The sequence below is a fragment of the Pongo pygmaeus genome, chromosome 1, assembly GCF_028885625.2.
Source record: "Pongo pygmaeus isolate AG05252 chromosome 1, NHGRI_mPonPyg2-v2.0_pri, whole genome shotgun sequence".
Taxonomy (NCBI): Eukaryota; Metazoa; Chordata; class Mammalia; order Primates; family Hominidae; genus Pongo; species Pongo pygmaeus.
Genome location: NC_072373.2, coordinates 38306030 through 38326572, shown reverse-complemented (window position 1 = coordinate 38326572; position 20543 = coordinate 38306030). Strand labels below are relative to the sequence as shown.

Genomic DNA, 20543 nt, shown 5'->3' with positions numbered 1-20543 from the left:
GCCAGGTTTTCCAAATGGCCAATAGATAGAAATCTTTCAAATAATCCATCCTTCAACATATGTAATGATATCCCAAACACTCATTCCAAACCACACCATGAAGCCTTTTGCTAATTACTCTCAACTCCCCAAAAGATAGGACAAATATTAATGCTTATCAATAGAAGATCCTTTCTACAAAGTTGTCCTTGCAAACCCTAGAGAATCAGACTGGGAAAAAAAGAACTATAACAATATATTAAAAGCTTGTAAAAATGAGTGGGAAAATCCCTATAATTAAATAGGATATATAGGCAAAGAATCTGAACAATTAACATTTAAAAGGGTAATTTTAAATGGATAATAAATAGGAAAAAAACACTTCAATCTCACTAGCATTAAAAAGCTTGTTAAACAAAAACAATTGTGGGCAATTTGACAATTTAAAAGTTATACTATTCAATGCTGGTGAGGCATAATGAGTCAGACACTCACATTCTGTATGAGGACTTGGAAATGGGTTCAGTTCTTCTGGAAAGCTATTTGGCAAAATGTCTCAGAAACCTTAGTTCACATTCCTTGACACAGCAATTCTCAACTTCTAGGAAATATTTCATAATGTCAACAAAATATATTTGTATAACAATTTTTACCTCAGCATTGTTTTTAATAATGAAAATTGAGCCTCATAAATATCTAATAATAGAGGAAACATTAATAAAATTCCTTCTAAATTATATTTATGAGGAATTTTAATAATGGGGATATTTTTGTGATAAAGACTAAATAAACATATGATTTTTAAATTGTATACAAGTCGAAATCTCCATTATGTAAAATGTACACAGACAAAAACAAAAAGCAAACACACCAAAAAGTTAATAGTATAATAGTACTTCTCTGAGTCTGTTGGGTGTTTTTTTTTCTTTATATTTTTTGCATGCATTCATCATGGTAAAAATGCATTAATTTAAAAATCAGATAAAAAATATGCTTCAAGATAGTGATATTTCACTTTTTAAAATCTCAACAAGAACTTTTCCCTCATAGAACTCTATATTGCTTTAAAATGCTGAATGTTTTACTCTATTGAACAGCGAAGTTTGAAAGTAGAAGCAAACTCTACCTCCACAGATGTGAAAAGAAACATGAATCCTCTTTCCTCCCCTCCGCCCCATTTCCGTTCCCAGTGGACTCCTCTCCTCCTGCTCATGCCCTGGCTCTGACGCCCTCACTTTGCATCACAACATGTTGTTTCTCTCCTGTTTCTTGGTAAATATCAGGTTCCTTTCAAAATCACTCAGCAAACATTCACCTCCTCACTCCTCAATGTCAGCTCCCAGCCGGACACTAGCAAGTTTTACTTCAGGTTAAACGATGAGTTCCTGACTGGAACGCAGGGCTTCCTACTTCCTGGGCTCTGCTTGGGGCTCCCAAACTAAGGGAGGAGCCCATCACTGGACACCACTGACAAAGGCCCTGCGCTCCATCTCCTCCATAGCCCCCTGGACACCTGTCAGTTTGAATGCCTCTTCCCCTGACCAGGCCACTATCATTTTGTTGTCAGAGGGATTCCTAACAGCCCCTCTACCTCCTGCTCACTAAGCTCTATTCCATCTCCACGCTCTAGCTGGAGCCATATTTCTTTTCATTTCTTTTTTAGAAGGATTTTGCTATGTTTCCCAGGTCAGATTCAAACTCCTGGGCTCAAACGATCCTCCTCCCTCAGCCTCCAAGTAGCTGGGATTACAGGCATGAGCCACCACCCCTGGGCTTAGAGCCATCTTTCTAAAATGAAATCTGATGACATACTTACCCTGCTTAAAATCCCTCAACACCCCTCACCTCCACCGCCTTCTCCACCACTGCCGCTTTTAAGACAGATTCTAAAACTATTTAACTTGGCTGTGTGACTGGCCCTTCCTAGTCTCTCCAACCTCATATTACTTCTCATGTATTTATACACACACACACACACACACACACACACACACATATTTTGGGAGACAGAGTGAGTCTCTCTCTGTCACCCAGGCTGAAGAGCAGTGGCACAATCTCAGCTCGTTGCAAACTCTGCCTCTGGAGTTCGACAATTCTCCTGCCTCACCCTCCCGAGTAGCTGGGATTACAGGCACCTGCCACCACACCCAGCTAATTTTTGTATTTTTAGTAGATGGGGGTTTCACCATGTTGGCCAGGCTGGTCTCAAACTCCTGATGTCAAATGATCCACCCACCTCGGCCTCCCAAAGTGCCGGGATTACAGGCATGAGCCACTGCACCCGGCCCCTCATGTATTTATATATTTATTTACTCCATGAGTTTGGGTGGAGCACTTTCTATGTGTCAGGCACTGGGCTGGGTGCAAGGGGTAGAGCTCAGAAAGAGACGCACCCTGTTGGCATGGAAGTCAGTCTTCACTACAGCTGCTTTCTGTCCTTGCTACTCTGAGTGTGATCTGTGGACTAGCAGCATCGGCATCACCTGGAAGCAGAACCTCAGATCCTTTGCTAGACCCTCTGCATAGAAATACACATTTCCATTCACTGGTGAGTTCTTATGCATGTCAAAGTTTAAGAGGCATTGGTTTGTGTCTCTTGAACCCTCAATGCTCTCTCTCCGCTGCAGCCCTTTTCACATGCATTCAGCCTGGGATACTCTTGGCCCTGATCTTTGTCTAACTCCCCTCTGTCCTTCCAGTTTCTGCATGGCGCCTATGCCTGTTAGGAAGATTTCCTTCCCTGACCACCTAGGTTGGAGTCATGAGCCACATATGTGGTGTCACCATCAAAGCACTTATGGCTCTGTTCCATGGATGTTGCCCGTTCCCCTACAGATGCTGTAAGAGCAGACACTGTGTCCATCTCTTCATACTTGCATCCCTAGCAGCAAGCCTATTGTTTGCCATAGGGTAGTGGGTCAGTAAAAAGCTATTGGAAAAAAAAAAAAAAAAAACATACACACACACACACACACACACACAATCCAGTGCAACTGTATAATTTCCAGGCTTAACAAATAAGTTCAAGTTTCTTAATTCCTCAAGAGAGGGTGGGATTTGGAGGTAGTGAGCAGGTCCTAGGAAGAAAACAACATTATCTGCATCATTTCCTTAGTTTCATGGCTCATGTTCTATGTACAAGTTTAGCCTTGTCCAGAGCCCCTGTTGGCCCACTAGTCATCTTTGTGTGAATTAGAAAGAGAAACTCCTTACTCAGCACAGATGCAATTCCAGACCATGGTCCATGGAGGACTCAGCAAGCAAATCACAAACTGGTTTCCACTTCCCTCTAAGCAGGGTATAGCCTGCACGACTTCATGTGGTAGCCCTGCCTTGCACCCACAATAAAACTGAGAATGGCCATGGAGCAAACACTGAAACTAGTCCTGGTGCTACATGACCTCGGATGAGGAATTAACTTTCAGCTGTGCCTATTTCACAGAGCTTAGAGATCCACGCTTTAAAATACAGTCATGCCTTACACAAAGCTTATTTTCTAAAGGTAAAAGCTAGAGTAAAAATTGTATATGACCGTAATTACTCTTGAAAATGCTTTAATATCACCCATAAAGTAGAAACTGATGCCCAGGTTGATATGCCACTTTGGATCTCAATAAGCCTACCACAACCTTCAGGGAGGGAAGAAATGCTGATTCTTTGGTAGCCCATCATTTGATCTAGTTGGTTTACCTGGGTAGTTCATGTCTACCTAAAGTACAGATCTTCAAATATCAGAATCAATCACTTTCAGCATAGTAAGATACTCATAATACAGGATCTTCAGCCCCAGAGACAGCTAGGAAAAGGCAGATTGCCCTCTCACATCTCAAACTCACTCTAGGGCATACGCTCACTGAAACCAATGGCAAGTGAATCATTAGTGCTGCCAACGTGGAAAACTTTTAACTTATTCCATTAGCTTATGACACGTGTGCAGACCATATCTTTCCCATGAGAAAGCCACGGTTGGTATGCTTCTGGTACGAGCTGTTGCTTTGAGTTGTGTTCCCCCATAATGGAAAGACTGGCATACAGCCCTTCACAGTCTTTCCCTTCGTTCCTCTCCTAGCTAACAGTGGAGCGGGAACTAGATCTGCTGGCAGAGGGAGTGAACTGGAGCAAGGCAACAACTCCAGTGTGAAAGCTTTGGTAACAACCCTCTTGGGCTTGTGGATGGCCAGTGCTAATCTCTCAGACCAGTATCGGCACAGACCACCAAGCAAACAGTAATCTCAGTCAACTACTCCAATACCCCAGACCTGAAAAAAAATCCCAGCCCCTCCCAGATAAAAACAACACATGCCCTTTACTGTCCAGAGCAAAACATATCACTCAAATCTGAATGCCACCAAATTAAACAGTTATCCTCATGTGCCATAAGGACCACCCCGGAATTGTTCAATTGAATCAATTTCCTACCAGTCAATCCTACGTATAAAGAACAGGACTTCTTACAAAACTAGTGTTTTTGAAAAACAGAAACAAACCACTATTAACACCCATGCAGCCTTACTAGGCCCATATGCCCTACTTTCCATACTTCTAATACAGCTAATCTCCAACAGGAAACCTCCTAAGGGAAGAGCAAGTTTTATACTTCTGTATGGCTACTGACCTAAAACCTCATTAACATACTTTGTGGAAGTAATTGTAGCCAAAAACAAATACAAATTAACAATGCATTGTTGTTAATACTGGGGACAAACTTTTATTTAGAAACGCTTAATTAGGCACCCACTGTGTTACTTGTGCTAAGTGCTGTGGAAGACAGATACAAAGATGAACTGGACAGAATTTCTGTCCCATCTTCTCCCTCCCTTGTTAAGAAGTCTACAAGTGCCTTAAGCTAGCAACTCACCATATGTAAACCAATAGGAAAAAACACTAACTCTTAGCAACAACAATATAGATAAAGAAGTCTTAATTAATTAGTGACAAGAACCTCATCAAATGTTCCTGTGAGAAACAGTGTAACTGATCAATCTATATCATTCATCCCAACATACACAATGGCTTCAAGTAAGAGCATTTAGCTGGTGGGAGAGAAGAAAAACCAAGACAGCAACAGAGGAAGAGGAGATATTTTACTATTTCAAACATGTAAAGGTATAGTTCAGAATGGTCTCAATACTCACTGTTCTTCTTGTACATAAGAATTTCAAAAGAATTCATCTCATAGTTCTCAAATGTTTGCCGCACTTTTTCAATCGTGTCTTTATCAGTCAGCTCCCCATACATAAAACTGCAAACAACCAAAGAACTCAAGTTAGATTAACAAGTATTCATTATTCTACAAGCATATGTTAAATATCTGTTCTATATTCAGCACTGTGCTATGTACCGTGGAACACACACACACACACACACACACACACACAATGAAAACATTCATTGACTCAAAAAAATTTACTGATTCAACTGTGAATAAGACTTTTTCATTGTCTCCAAAAAACTAACAGTCTAATGAGAGATACACACCATAAAACAGATCAGAAAACAGTGGATTAGAGAACAGTGTGATCACTGCCACAGTGGCAGCACATATAATGAATTACAGAACACACAGAATAGGCACAGTGCACTCCCTGGTTGATCAGAGAATGCTTTCCAGAAGTAAGGACAAATTAGGTCTAAGGGGCAGGAAGGAGGGGAAATGGCTGAGAGAAATAAGGAGAAAAACATTCCAAACAAAAGACAAGCAACTGCAAAGGCACAGAGGTGACAGTCAGATTAATTCCAGACCCTGATTATAGTTCATTTCAGTATGATTGAAATACAGACAATGAGAGGGAAATTTGCAACAGATAATATAGAGAAGTAAACAGAGGCAAGATCATGGAGGAGGCCACGGCATTATAAGTCACGGGAAATAATTTAATCTTTATCTTGAAAGCAATGGGAGCACAATGGGAGGGTTTTAAGCAAAGGAGCAATATAATAAGATTTCATTTTAGAAATACAACTCTGGGAGACTTCCTGGTAAAGATGGCTGAGTAAGTTTAGACCATAGATTTTTTCCTTTTCTAGTTCTCAGCAAAATAAATTCATTTATTTAAATGTACATGTAATTTATTAGAGAAAACCTCAGGATAGTAGAAGGTCTACCTACTAACATTAGTTCTTACCAGAAGCAAGAAAAATGCCAGGACTGTTTATTTTCCTGGGCCCAACACTGAATCTAGTCTAAAAATCATGGTTTGTCCCTCGGGGAACAGGATATACTTCCAATTAAGTAGAATGAATAATGGCACAGGAGACTAACAAAATGCCAGAGGAGGGGGAAAAAAACATCTTTCAATGGGGCTGGAATGTCCAGTTCTCTGACAAAGGCTGCCCATGGGCCCAGCAAGCATTTCCGCTGCCCACCCCAGGCCTTCAGACTGCAATAACAAGAAAGAGCAGCAATGATCACTCCTCAAGTCTTAGGTAATGCACAAATTGCCATGGGTTCCTAAGTGTCACTGTAAAGTAAATATAGTCTAACCTTTTTTATGACTTGAATCACAGAAACACAGAATTTCAGAGCTACAAAGAACCTCAGAGGTTATCAAGTGCAATTTCTGATCTAAAACTGAACCACCAAGTCAAGCACCATGCTTAGCTTGATTGCAGAGCAGCCTTGGGCTTACTACAGGTTTCCAAATTCTGGTACCCAATAAGAAGAGGGTCCTAGCTGTTGACTTTGTGAATTCTGTATCACAGTTGTTATCTTATGTCTCTCCCCAGCCCTCTGAGGAATGTGATTATCTGTGGCTGTCCTTACGCACTTATGTAGTTCTCTGCTTTGGGGCTGTACTCTTTGTCTATAAGCCAGGAAATGGAAAACTGAGCTTGTTAAATTATCTCTAGAAAGAAGAACAGATCAAGACTAATTTAGCCCTGTCTGAGAATAAGAGGATTTTTCCTCTTTCTCCTTGTGAGTTAATTTTCTAGATAACTGACCTCCATTTAAATGAAGTGATGGTATATATGCTAGCAACTTCCTTAACAAGGTAAAAGAAATCCCTGTAAAGTTGAATCTTCAAATAAATGAAGTACCATAATTACACTTAGTTTTCATTCATCTTATGTACTTTTTCAAGCTGTAGATTACCAGTAGTTCTAAGTTTCCTTTACCTGGATCTCAGATTGCAAATGCTTACAATGCACAAAATGAACAAAAGAGACTCCTGAGCTATCAGGAACATAGCTAGCACAAAGGTATGTTCATTTATAGAGAAGGGATACCTTCGGGTAATTCAATAAGTTGCTAAAAACTGTGCATAAAAGAAAAGTTGGTTAAATTAGCAGGTTATTTTATCTGATTTCCTTAAAGTGTTTGATTATAGCCAATAAGAAAGGTATGGAAAGGCTGTTCAAGTCACACTAAAAAGTGAAGCTACGTCTCTCAAATTGTTCTGATTATATATGTGCAGGACAGGTAGAGATGTAGATGCAGATAAATAGATCTATAAATACTTAAGAGGATAACAGCACACAAAGAATGTAAGATAATTCTATTACATTAAGAATTATAATGTCTAAACCTTTGAACATTCGGGGGAAGAATCTTCAATTTTCCATTTCTCAGTCCCCAAAATCTAAGATTTAAGAAAGTGGAAATATTTTCAAAACATTTGATACTTCCTTCTTATGAGCTCAAACATTTATTTTATTTTAGAAGAGTATTTTATTTTAAAATAATGTAAAGTGACATGGCTGACTTAGTAAGTTAAAATGCAACTTCTGAAAACAGAAGACTATGCTTGGTCAGAGAGGCTTCTCCACTCTTCATAGATGAGTTTGTTTCCTGATTTGGCATGAATGATTCCACTTCATGCAAACACCACTGAAGACAGAAGACTGAAGAAGGCAGAGACTGAGGGGAGCCAAAAGGCTATGGTGGGCCAAGACCTTGCCAGGGCACAGCAGGGAAATGTCTGGCAGGATCCAGGCTATATGTCTGGCTCAACACCTGGAAGATGCTTTAAAAGAGCTTTCCTAACACCACGGTCCAAGGACACTGCTTGGTTAGAAACCCTGTAAAAATATACCAGCTTCACTGTTAGTACAATCTGCTAAGAGTTCAGAGAGAGAGAGAGCTAACAGCATGAATTAGAAGGCAACAAAATATTGGTTCTCTCATCTTTTTCTGAAGTAAAAAACTTTGGCTGAGGCCAGGCGTGGTGGCTCACGCCTATAATCCAGCACTTTGGGAGGCCAAGGTGGGCAGACCACCTAAGGTCAGGAGTTTGAGACTAGCCTGGCCAACATGGTGAAACCCCGTCTCTACTAAAAATAAAAATAAAAAAAAAATTAGCCAGGTGTGGTGGCACGTGCCTGTAATCCGAGCTACTCAGGAGGCTGAATCAGGAGAACTGCTTGAACCCAGGAGGCAGAGGCTGCAGTAAGCCAAGATCATGTCACTGTACTCCAGTCTGGGTGACAAAGCAAGACACCTTCTCAAAACAAAAAAGAATTTTGACTGAGGAAAAACTCTATGAACAAGGCCCTTGACTCCAACATTGTAGTTACTCTTCCAAAATGCTTATAAATTTTCAAAAATTGTTTTAATCATCTAAAATTTCATTTCACTGTATTTGAGCCTCTAACTTTCACATTTAATTTAATCTAAAATGCCGTAACTTTTGAGTTCACATTTTATAGACAGAATGGTTTTCCTGAGTTCTTCTGGGTTTTCTCCCATCTTAGTGACTGCAAGTTTGTCAGTTGTGGGAACTATGTTTTACATCTGCTTTGATTTTCCCTGTACAGTACATGAACTAGAGATGATATGGCAATAAATTTTCCTGTGAATACACACTGAATGAGGTAAAGGCAATTCCTGAATGCAGTAAGCCATTTTCTTTTTCCAAAAGATACCATAATAGATTGTACACCAGAACAACCCCAAACATAAATACCTGCAGGTGCTGCTTTTTTGCATCACTTCTGCCCTGTGATAGCCAGACAGCTTGCAAAATCCATCATTGCTGTACACAATAGGCCAGTCCACTATCTGAGCATTCCCCAACACAAAATTAGTATCTGTTAAAAAAAAAAAAAAAAAGGGGAAAAAAGGTCACATGAGGCAACACATTTGTTGAGATTCAATGAGGACATAAATAATGTCAAGCAATCCAGATATTTCTGTTTCCCTCCAAAACATAGCCAAAACATAGACTCTTGAACAGGAATGTGGCCCTGTAAGGAATATAAAACAACATTGTTTTAGAAGTGAATATTTTGAATGCAAGTGCTAACTTAGGTCACTGTACTCCAAAAAGAAGTTAGAAAAGAAAAGCATACTTAACCAATCAACCAACAAATCCTGCAGAAATCCAGTGGATTCCCACGAGACGTATTTAAGACCTAATTTTTCATCCCAGTGAAGGTATACCAATAATACAGAACAAGAGAGAGCCCAAAAGTAATTTATTCTGAGCTCTGTCCAGCATCTTAGCCTTTTCAGTCTTTTGGCCAGAAGCTAAATATTTGCCTTCTTGACCCTAACTAGGATTTGCCCAACCTAGGAGGGCATCTCAGGAAGGCAAAGGAAGGAAGCTGAGCACTGCCTCATGGACACACACAGCACCATGGAACCCTCCCCTTGGTAAGGAATAGTAACTAGACTCTCTTAATACTAGAGCTTTGTAGAGGCTGATCAAGATGCTCACACAACAGGACCTTCTTGCTAATTTTGAAATTCTTGCTGATTTTGAAATGCAGCCACAGAGCTGCATTTTGGGGCTCTGTCACAGAGCAGCAGCCTACCACACACTCATGATGCAGGGTTTAAGTAGGCTAGTTGTGTTTGGCCAGCTTAGTGTATTCTCACTACTTCCCACATTTTTGAAAATCAGTCGTCAATACTTTTTATGCTCAGGAAATTAACTGTCCTTCCTTTCTTTTCAAGCATTTCAATTAAGCAAATAACATCCAGAACTTAAATGTAATCATTATTTTAGTTTGGCCCTTCCTTTCCACAGAAGACCCACACACTTCCCCCACCCTCCAAAAAAAGAAACAATACAAACAGCCTTCTTTAGTTGTAAACTGGAGAGGGTATTGTGTGTGTCTGTGTGTGTGTGTGTATGCACATACTACATAGAGTGAAATAATAGTGATATATTATATCATCATTTAATTGAAAGCATTTACAGTTTTTTCACAATATGGGTAACCATCCCTTCAGATAGGCTTCTCCACCCTTCCTAGATGAGTTTATTCTTGATTTGGCAGGCTTGGGAAAACAATTCCACTTCATGCAGACACCACTGAAGACAAAAGACTTGGAAGAAGACAGGGCCTGAGAGGAGATAAGGGTTGTGGTGAGCCAAGAACTTACAGAGGAGGGTGAGGAAGGAGGAATTACTAAATACGGCAATCTATTCTTGAGACTGCTTTGATCTATGTAAAAGGAACAGAAAATACAACATTCATGATGTGAATCTATAAGTTACTATTTTTATAAATATGCTTTTAACGAAAATCTACAACCAGTCCTTCCCTCCATCTCTCCCATATATACATAAATTGTTCTTGAGTGCCGACAGGTGCCAAGCACAATGCAAGACCCTGGGGGTCTCCAGATTGATAAGAAACGGTCCCTGCACTCAAGGAACTTAGCAAGACAAATAGATATGTCCACAATTAACTAAAGAAACAGGTAAGAAAACAATGAACTCTGAGAGAGGTAAAGGGCTGCATCTCAGAGGGAATAATATTTGAACATGCTCTAGTCTAAAAGGATGAGTAAGATTTATTTAAACTTTTTGAACACCTAATAGGTAACTGGCACAGACAATACAAAAACAATAGATATAGAAGTTAAAATATGATCACTGTCTTCATGAACTCAAGAGGGTGTGAGAGGAAGGGAACATTCCAGGCAGAGGATCCAGTGTGGGCAAAGGCATGGCAGCATGGAACACAGTGCAGGCTAGGGTAGACAAAGGGCAGCCAGGAAGAGTGGCAGGATGAGTAACTGAAGACTAGACTGGGAAGGGTCTGGAATGAATAAAGTCAGAGAGCTTTGATTTTATCCTAGGGGCAGAATAATCCTTCATATCGGTCTCCTCTCCCTGAATAAACTCACATTTCCTGAACTGAATAACTTTGACTTAAAAGTAGTAGTACAGTATTTACTAAATTACTCCCAAGTGTATATGAAGCCTAGTTGGTTTGACCATCTCTTTTGTTAAATCCTGAAATAGTAGTTAATTTCCCTCAAAACACCTACAGCAGGAAGAAAAACTGAGTGTGCTTTATCATGGCTAATGCTCCACTGAGATTATCTATGTGGAAAGGGGGAAGAATAGCCAGTTATAGATATTGAGTTGACTATATGTTTATTTTATTTTGTATAACAGACCCCAGTAAAATAAAAGTAAACAAATTAAAAATGTAAAAATCCACAAAAAATGAAAATTAGGTAAAAAAGAATGAACAAAAAAATAACTGGGGAAGAAGCAGCAATATTATAGGAAACAGAGAAGAACTTTTTTAAAAAAATCTAATTGGTATCCTTAGAGAGATTCAAGAAGTATTACATCCACAAAACAAAAACAGAATGCTTTGAGGAAAAAAAAATAAGGGAACAAGAGCTCTTATAAATTAAAATGAATAGCAATTAAATATTCAACATGAATTTTAGAAGATAAAGTCTTACAGAAGTAGTACAGAAAGAGAAAGAGACAAGAAACATGGAGAAGAAAAAAAAAGACATGAGGATCAGTCCAAGAGGAAAAACATGCACCCTAAGAGGAATAGCAGAAAGAACATGAGAAAAGACCAGAAGACATTCTTTTTAAAATTAAAACAATCAAATATGAGTGTAAAATGAAGATATTTTCATATATGCAAAGATTAGGGGAAATTATTTACCACATATTCTTTCTTTGGCAGTTACTTGAGGATGTGTACCAGCAAGATGAGGGAATAAAGCAAAAAGGAGGACAACATGGAAACGAGGAAAAAACAGCTCCAAATGTAGAAAGCAGGGAAGAGAGCTAGTAGACAGTATTCAATACTAAACAATTCAGAGACTAGAAGTTCCAAAAGAGAATTATGTGGGGGTAAAGGAGGTCAGAATTGATGATATTCTTGATCATTTAGAACAACATTGTCAATAAAGGTTATGGCAGGAAAGGGAATTAGAAATATCAAAGAAAACAAAAATCAAAATCTCATCATCACATCATTGTAGGAATAAGGTAAGCACCTTATTAATTTCTAATTTTAAAACCAATACATAATAAAGGATGGAATATTTAATTATCATAAGTATCTGAATGTAATCTCATTGATTCTGACACTAAAAATACAGGTGATAAAAGTTTAGGGAGAGAAAAGGGAACAATGATGAAGAGAATAAGAGATGGTGTGTACAGCTGATTAAAAAATGGTATAAATATTTTACTTAAAGTTGCAAAGATAAACAATAAGAGAGTAATATAATTATATTAGGAGAAAGGGTAGGGAGTAAGATTAAGTGAGCTAAAACCTCCACTAATTAACAGAAGTCAACAGATAATATCCAAAATGGATAAATCTATAAATAGCTCTAATGCATGTTATTTAGAGACATGGCAGAAACTATAAGAAGAAAGCTAAAATTAGAAGACACGGCCTCTGGTGAGTAGGATGGGAGGAGAGACAAGGCATAGAATGATTATTTACATTACATTACAAGCTCTTCTGCTTGATTTTTGTAAACATGAACTTACTGACTTTGATAAAAATAACTATGTACTTAATTTTAATTAATTTAATCATAAAAGATTAATTTGTTGATTAAATTTTTACTTACTGAAAAATGAGAGCAAGATAGATTTCAAGCTCCAGATATCACTGCAAGTGCTCACAAAAGTGTTTTGATAACCTTTTAAAGTTGTTCATCCTTTCCTAAGCATACTCTCAGTCCCTGGTGTGCATATTACAGCCCCATCTAAGAAAAACCAAACCCACCGCCTCTGCCCAGCGGTCCCACCGCCTGGGAAGTGAAGAGCGCCTCTGCCCAGCCGCTGCAACGTCTGGGAAGTGAGGAGCGCCTCTGCCCGGCCGCCCGGTCTGGGAAGTGAGGAGCACCTCTGCCCAGCCGCCCCACTGTCTGGGAAGTGAGGAGCGCCTCTGTCCGCCCCGGACCCATCTAGGAAGTGAGGAGCACCTCTACCTGGCTGCCCCACGGTCTGGGAAGTGAGGAGCGCCTCTGCCCGGCAGCCGCCCTGTCTAGGAAGCGAGGAGCCCTCTGCCCAGTTGCCCCACTGTCTAGGAAGTGAGGAGCGCCTCTGCCCGGCCGCCGTCCAGTCTGGGAAGTGAGGAGCGCCTCTGCCTGGCACCCCCACTGTCTGGGAAGTGAGGAGCCCCTCTGCCTGGCCGCCGCACCGGCTAGGAAGTCAGGAGTGCCTCTGCCCAGCCGCCCCCCCCCCCCGCCCCACCGTCTGGGAAGTGAGAAGAGCCTCTGCCGGGCTCCCCCCGCCCCCCACAGCCTGGGAAGTGACAGTGACGAGCGCTTCTGCCCGGCCCCCATCCTTCACCACCGTCTGGGAAGTGAGGCGCACCTCTGCCTGGCCGCCCACCTTCTGGGAAGTGAGAACCACCTCTCCCTGGCCGCTGCACCGCTGGGAAGTGAGGAGCGCCTCTGCCCAGCCATCTCACCGTCTGGGAAGTTGGAGGGCCTCTGCCCGGCCACTGCACCGTCTGGGAAGTGAGGAGCGTCTCTGGCCTGCCGCCGCCCCGTCTGGGAACTGAGGAGCCCCTAACCTGGCCGCTGCATTGTCTGGGAAGTGAGGAGCGCCTCTGCTCCCCCCCCCACCCCACCCAGCCCCGGTCTGGGAAGTGAGGGGCGCCTCTGCCTGGCCACTGCACCGTCTAGGAAGTGAGGTGCCCCTCTGCCTGGCCACTGCACTGTCTGGGAAGTGAGGAGCGCTTCTGCTCAGCCACCTCACCGTCTGGGAAGTTGGAGGGCCTCTGCCCGGCCACTGCACTGCCTGGGAAGTGAGGAGCGTCTCTGGCCTGCAGCCGCCCCGTCTGGGAAGCGAGGAGCCCCTAACCTGGCCGCTGCATTGTCTGGGAAGTGAGGAGCTCCTCTGCCGGGTCGCCCACCCTCGCTCCCCCCTCCCCCCTCCCCCCTCCCCCTCCCCCTCCCCCTGGGCGGGTCTGGGAAGCAAGGAGTGCCTCTGCTTGGCCGCCCCACCATCTGGGAAGCAAGGAGCTCCTCTGCCCCGCCGCTGTGCAACCCTCCAAGTATGAAGTGACAGCCTTGTGTGTGATCTTTCTGCCCTCCCCAAGTTTGCATTTTCGACATTAAAGTTTACTTTTTATTAAATAAAAAAATAAATAAACAAAAAAAACAAGCCCACTAGCATCTTCTCTGACTTTAGTAAGGAAACAGAAAAATAGGAAGTGCAGTAGGAATAGAATCATCAGCCTATCACCCACTCAGAAGATTCTCACCATAGAATTTAAAATTCCAAAATAGTTTCCTCTCACTGCTAACCCAAGCAAGCAATTATAGCTCTAGGGAGCAAGATTCCCTTGTCACTCCATGATAGAACGTCTAGGAATTGCCTCTTTACCCAAGGAGTTAGAGAGAATGGAAGATTTCTAGTACCAGCCACAAAGCCGTTTGCCTCCAACAATATAGAAATTCTTCCGCCATCCCTTCCCCATTCCTAGCTCGCACGTTCTCTTCTATTTTAAACCACAAATAATCGACCTGTAAATTACCTTCCAGAACACAATCTTTATAAGTTAGGGGCTACCCATACAAATACCATAACACCACATATATCATCAGGAATTAAGTGATTCCACATAAGTGGGATTTTAGGTATTAATAATAATGGGTACCATTTATTGATAATTACTCTTTACCAGGTACTGTTTTAAGTACTTTACCATATATCATGGTTTTTTTCAACCTTTACATGAATTTTTGTGAAGTGATATTACTTTACTGAAGGAAGTCTCAGGGATTTCATCATTTTACTCACGAGGAACCTGAGTCTCTGAGGATGCACAATAACAATTTATACCAGGGTAAAGTTGGGATTTGAACCTAGGTCTATGTGACTTCAAAATTTATGCTTTTAATCATTATATTACATGGTCTCCTTATGCCATTAGGTGCTAAAATCAGACCATTTCTGTGAATACTGTTATTGTAGTCATACATTGTTATTCTGCCTTCTGATATACAATGATGCCCTCTGGAAATTTTGATGTGAGTAGAAGTCATTGTCCCACTTCTAAATGCTTGGGTTCTCCTGTCTATTTTTTCAATGTTTTGTCTCTTCCTTGAAGACTACCATCTTTTACTTCTTAAAACTTAGTGTGCTAGCCAATTTCTACAACAGTCCTGCTCCCATACAATAGAAGAGGAGAAGGAACAGGAGAGAAGAGGGTAAACTTTGTGCCTGGCTCCCCATTTGACACTCAGGGGTGAGGAAGAACACCACGCTGGGTGACCCAAAGCAGCTGCACAGGAAACTTGGCCATGTTAGCACTCCTGAGCCTCCCTCAGTTCCCATGGGGTCTGGAAATAATCCAGAAGTCCCCAACTGCCCATGGCTGCTGAAGTTGAATAAGCAGATGGTTATCACAGTGGAATGAGCTGACCTTACAGCCAAGGGCTGTATGTCAACCTACCCAATCCTAGGATCAACTGGGGTGGGTGGGGGTGTTTGGGGGAGGACAGTGAGTCACGCAAATATCAGACATGAGCTGGAGGCCAGTAATAGCCTACATTAGATCAAGTCTCTCTCTCTCTCTCTCTCTCTCTCTCACACACACACACACACACACACACACACACACACAGAGAGAGAGAGAGAGAGAGAGAGAATATGTGTGTTGCATTGGGGCAAAGGTACCAAGTTTGATTCAATCCAAGAGAATGGAACATAAGTTCACCAGCTGTGGACTGGAGCCCCACATATCAGCAGAGCACCCAGTGACCAGCAGAGCAGGGACCATTGCCAGAGACCCAAGGAACAAGAGGGGAAAAATAGGGCTCTGCATCCAGGGCTCTGAGGCTCCAGAGGCTATGCAAGTGCCACTTGTTTCCACTCCACACACCATCTTAGAAGTAATGAGGTGGGTAGAAGTGCAATCTGAACCCACCCAGAAGAGACTGAGTTACCCAAAAGACTATTTAAACTGGAAGAGCTTGAGATACCACTTTAAAGTCCCCTCAACCACATTCCCTTTGCTATTCAGTAAGATGGGAGGGAATAACAAAGGGGAAGATTAGATCTGTTAAACAAAATAAAGAAATAAGCCAGAGGAGCCAAGATGGCCGAATAGGAACAGCTCCAGTCTACAGCTCCCAGCATGAGCGACGCAGAAGACGGGTGATTTCTGCATTTCCATCTGAGGTACCGGCTTCATCTCACTGGGGAGTGCCAGAGAGTAGGTGCAGGACAGTGGGTGCAGCGCACCCTGCGCGAGCCAAAGCAGGGCGAGGCATCGCCTCACCCGGGAAGCACAAGGGTTCAGGGAATTCCCTTTCCTAGTCAAAGAAAGCAGTGAAAGATGGCACCTGGAAAATCGGGTCACTCCCACCCTAATACTGCGCTTTTCCAACTGGATTAAAAAACGGCACACCAGGAGATTATATCCTGCACCTGGCTCAGAAGGTCCTACGCCCACGGAGTCTCGCTCATTGCTAACACAGCAGTCCAAGATCAAACTGCAAGGCGGCAGTGAGGCTGGGGGAGGGGCGCCCGCCATTGCCGAGTTAGTTGTTTGATTAGGTAAACAAAGCTACCGGGAAGCTCGAACTGGGTGGAGCCCACCACAGCTCAAGGAGGCCTGTCTGCCTCTGTAGGCTCCACCTCTAGGGGCAGGGCACAGACAAACAAAAAGACAGCAGTAACTGCTGCAGACTTAAATGTCCCTGTCTGACAGCTTTGAAGAGAGTAGTGGTTCTCCCAGCACGCAGCTTGAGATCTGAGAAGAGGCAGACTGCCTCCTCAAGTGGGTCCCTGACCCCCAAGTAGCCTAACTGTGAGGCACCCCCCAGTAGGGAGCAGAATGACACCTCACATGGCCGGGTACTCCTCTGAGACAAAACTTCCAGAGGAACGATCAGGCAGCAGCATCTGTGGTTCACCAATATCCACTGTTCTGCAGCCACTGCTGCTGATACCCAGGCAAACAGGGTCTGGAGTGGACCTCTAGCAAACTCCAAAAGACCTGCAGCTGAGGGTCCTGTCTGTTAGAAGGAAAACTAACAAACAGAAAGGACATCCACACCAAAAACCCATCTGTACGTCACCATCATCAAAGACCAAAGGTAAATAAAACCACAAAGATGGGGAAAAAACAGAGCAGAAAAACTGGAAACTCTAAAAATCAGAGTGTCTCTCCTCCTCCAAAGAAATGCAGCTCCTCACCAGCAATGGAACGAAGCTGGATGGAGAATGACTTTGACGAGTTGAGAGAAGAAGGCTTCAGATGATGAAACTAATCCAAGCTACAGGAAGAAATTCGAACCAATGGCAAGGAATTTAAAAGCATTGAAAAAGAATTAGACAAATGGATAACTAGAATGACTAATGCAGAGAAGTCCTTAAAGGACCTGATGGAGCTGAAAACCAAGGCACGAGAGCTACATGATGAATGCAGAAGCCTCAGTAGCCGATGAAATCAACTGGAAGAAAGGGTATCAGTGATGGAAGACAAAATGAATGAAATGAAGCGAGAAGAGAAGTTTAGACAAAAAAGAATAAAAAGAAATGAACAAAGCCTCCAAGAAATATGGGACTATGTGAAAAGACCAAATCTACGTCTGATTGGTGTACCTGAAAGTGATGGGGAGAATGGAACCAAGTTGGAAAACACTCTGCAGGATATTATGCGGGAGAACTTCCCCAATCTAGCAAGACAGGCCAACATTCAAATTCAGGAAATACAGAGAACGCCACAAAGATACTCCTCGAGAAGAGCAACTCCAAGACACATAATTGTCAGATTCACCAAAGTTGAAATGAAGGAAAAAATGTTAAGGGCAGCCAGAGACAAAGGTCGGCTTACCCACAAAGGGAGGCCTATCAGACTAACAGCTGATCTGTCTGCAGAAACTCTACAAGCCAGAAGAGAGTGGGGACCAATATTCAACATTCTTAAAGGAAAGAATTTTCAACCCAGAATCTCATATTCAGCCAAACTAAGCTTCATAAGTGGAGGAGAAATAAAATACTTTAGAGATAAGCAAATGCTGAGAGATTCTGTCACCACCAGGCCTGCCCTAAAAGAGCTCCTGAAGGAAGCACTAAACATGGAAAGGAACAAGCAGTACCAGACACTGCAAAAACGTGCCAAATTATAAAGACCATCAAAGCTAGGAAGAAACAGCAACTATCGAGCAAAATAACCAGCTAACATCATAATGACAGGATCAAATTCACACATAACAATATTAACTTTAAATGTACATGGGCTAAATGCTCCAATTAAAAGACACAGACTGGCAAATTGGATAAAGAGTCAAGACCCATCTGTGTGCTGTATTCAGGAGACCCATCTCACATGCAGAGACACACATAGGCTCAAAATAAAGGGATGGAGGAAGATCTACCAAGAAAATGGAAAACAAAAAAGGCAGGGGTTGCAATCCTAGTCTCTGATAAAACAGACTTTAAACCAACAAAGATCAAAAAAGACAAAGAAGGCCATTACATAATGGTAAAGGGATCAATTCAACAAGAAGAGCTAACTATCCTAAATATATATGCACCCAATACAGGAGCACCCAGATTCATAAAGCAAGTCCTGAGTGACCTACAAAGAGACTTAGACTCCCACACAATAATAATGGGAGACTTTAACACCCCACTGTCAACATTAGACAGATCAACGAGACAGAAAGTTAACAAGGATACCCAGGAATTGAACTCAGCTCTGCACCAAGCGGACCTAATAGACATCTACAGAACTCTCCACCCCAAATCAAGAGAATATACATTTTTTTCAGCACCACACCATACCTACTCCAAAACTGACCACATAGTTGGAAGTAAAGCACTCCTTAGCAAATGTAAAAGAATAGAAATTATAACAAACTGTCTCCCAGACCACAGTGCAATCAAACTAGAACTCAGGATTAAGAAACTCACTCAAAACCGGTCAACCACATGGAAACTGAACAACCTGCTCCTGAATGACTACTGGGTACATAATGAAATGAAGGCAGAAATAAAGATGTTCTTTGAAACCAGCAAGAACAAAGACACAACATACCAGAATATCTGGGACACATTTAAAGCAGTGTGTAGAGGGAAATTTATAGCACTAAATGCCCACAAGAGAAAGCAGGAAAGATCTAAAATTGACACCCTAACATCACAATTAAAAGAGCTAGGAAAGCAAGAGCAAACACATTCAAAAGCTAGCAGAAGGCAAGAAATAACTAAGATCAGAGCAGAACTGAAGGAAATAGAGACATAAAAAACCCTTCAAAAAATTAATGAATCCAGGAGCTGGTTTTTTGAAAAGATCAACAAAATTGATAGACTGCTAGCAAGACTAATAAAGAAGAAAAGAGAGAAGAATCAAATAGATGCAATAAAAAATGATAAAGGGGATATCACCACTGATCCCACAGAAATACAAACTAGCATCAGATAATACTATAAACACCTCTATGCAAATAAACTAGAAAATCTAGAAGAAATGGATAAATTCCTCAACACATACATCCTCCCAAGACTAAACCAGGAAGAAGTTGAATCTCTGAATAGACCAATAACAGGCTCTGAAATTGAGGCAATAATCAATAGCTTAGCAACCAAAAAAAGTCCAGGACCAGATGGATTCACAGCCAAATTCTACCAGAGGTACAAAGAGGAGCTGGTACCATTCCTTCTGAAACTATTCCAATCAAAAGAAAAAGAGGGAATACTCCCTAACTCATTTTATGAGGCCAGCATCATCCTGATATGAAAGCCTGGTGAGACACAACCAAAAAAGGGAATTTTAGACCAATATCCTTGACGAACATCAATGCAAAAATCCTCAATAAAATACTGGCAAACCGAATCCAGCAGCACATCAAAAAGCTTATCCACCATGATCAAGTGGGCTTCAACCCTGGAATGCAAGGCTGGTTCAACATACGCAAATCAATAAACGTAATCCAGCATATAAACAGAACCAAAGACAAAAACCACAAGATTATCTCAATAGATGCAGAAAAGGCCTTTGACAAAATTCAACAGCCCTTCATGCTAAAAACTCTCAATAAATTAGGTATTGATGGGACATATCTCAAAATAATAAGAGCTATCTATGACAAACCCACAGCCAATATCATACTGAATGGGCAAAAACTGGAAGCATTCCCTTTGAAAACTGGCACAACACAGGGATGCTCTCTCTCACCACTCCTATTCAAGTTAGTGTTGGAAGTTCTGGCCAGGGCAATCAGGCAGCAGAAGGAAATAAAAGGCATTCAATTAGGAAAAGAGGAAGTCAAACTGTCCCTGTTTGCAGATGACATGATTGTATATCTAGAAAATCCCATCATCTCAACCCAAAATCTCCTCAAGCTGATAAGCAACATCAGCAAAGTCTCAGGATAC

At 41.8% G+C, this 20543-nt stretch overlaps 1 protein-coding gene across 3 annotated transcripts in view; it reads right to left on the bottom strand.

The window, feature by feature from the left end:
* The window catches only part of KCNH1 (potassium voltage-gated channel subfamily H member 1), a 468663-nt gene that overhangs the window by 426595 nt on the left and 21525 nt on the right, over positions 1–20543 (bottom strand). For all 3 annotated transcript variants that reach the window (XR_008501421.2, XM_054480226.2, XM_054480237.2), the window contains exons 2-3: positions 8883–9006; positions 5115–5221 (exon numbers count right to left, since the gene is read on the bottom strand). Coding sequence is in view for 2 of the 3 variants with exons in the window: in XM_054480226.2 (XP_054336201.1) it covers positions 5115–5221; positions 8883–9006 (231 nt within the window). In the remaining variant the exon portion in view is untranslated. The remainder of the gene's footprint in view (positions 1–5114; positions 5222–8882; positions 9007–20543) is intronic.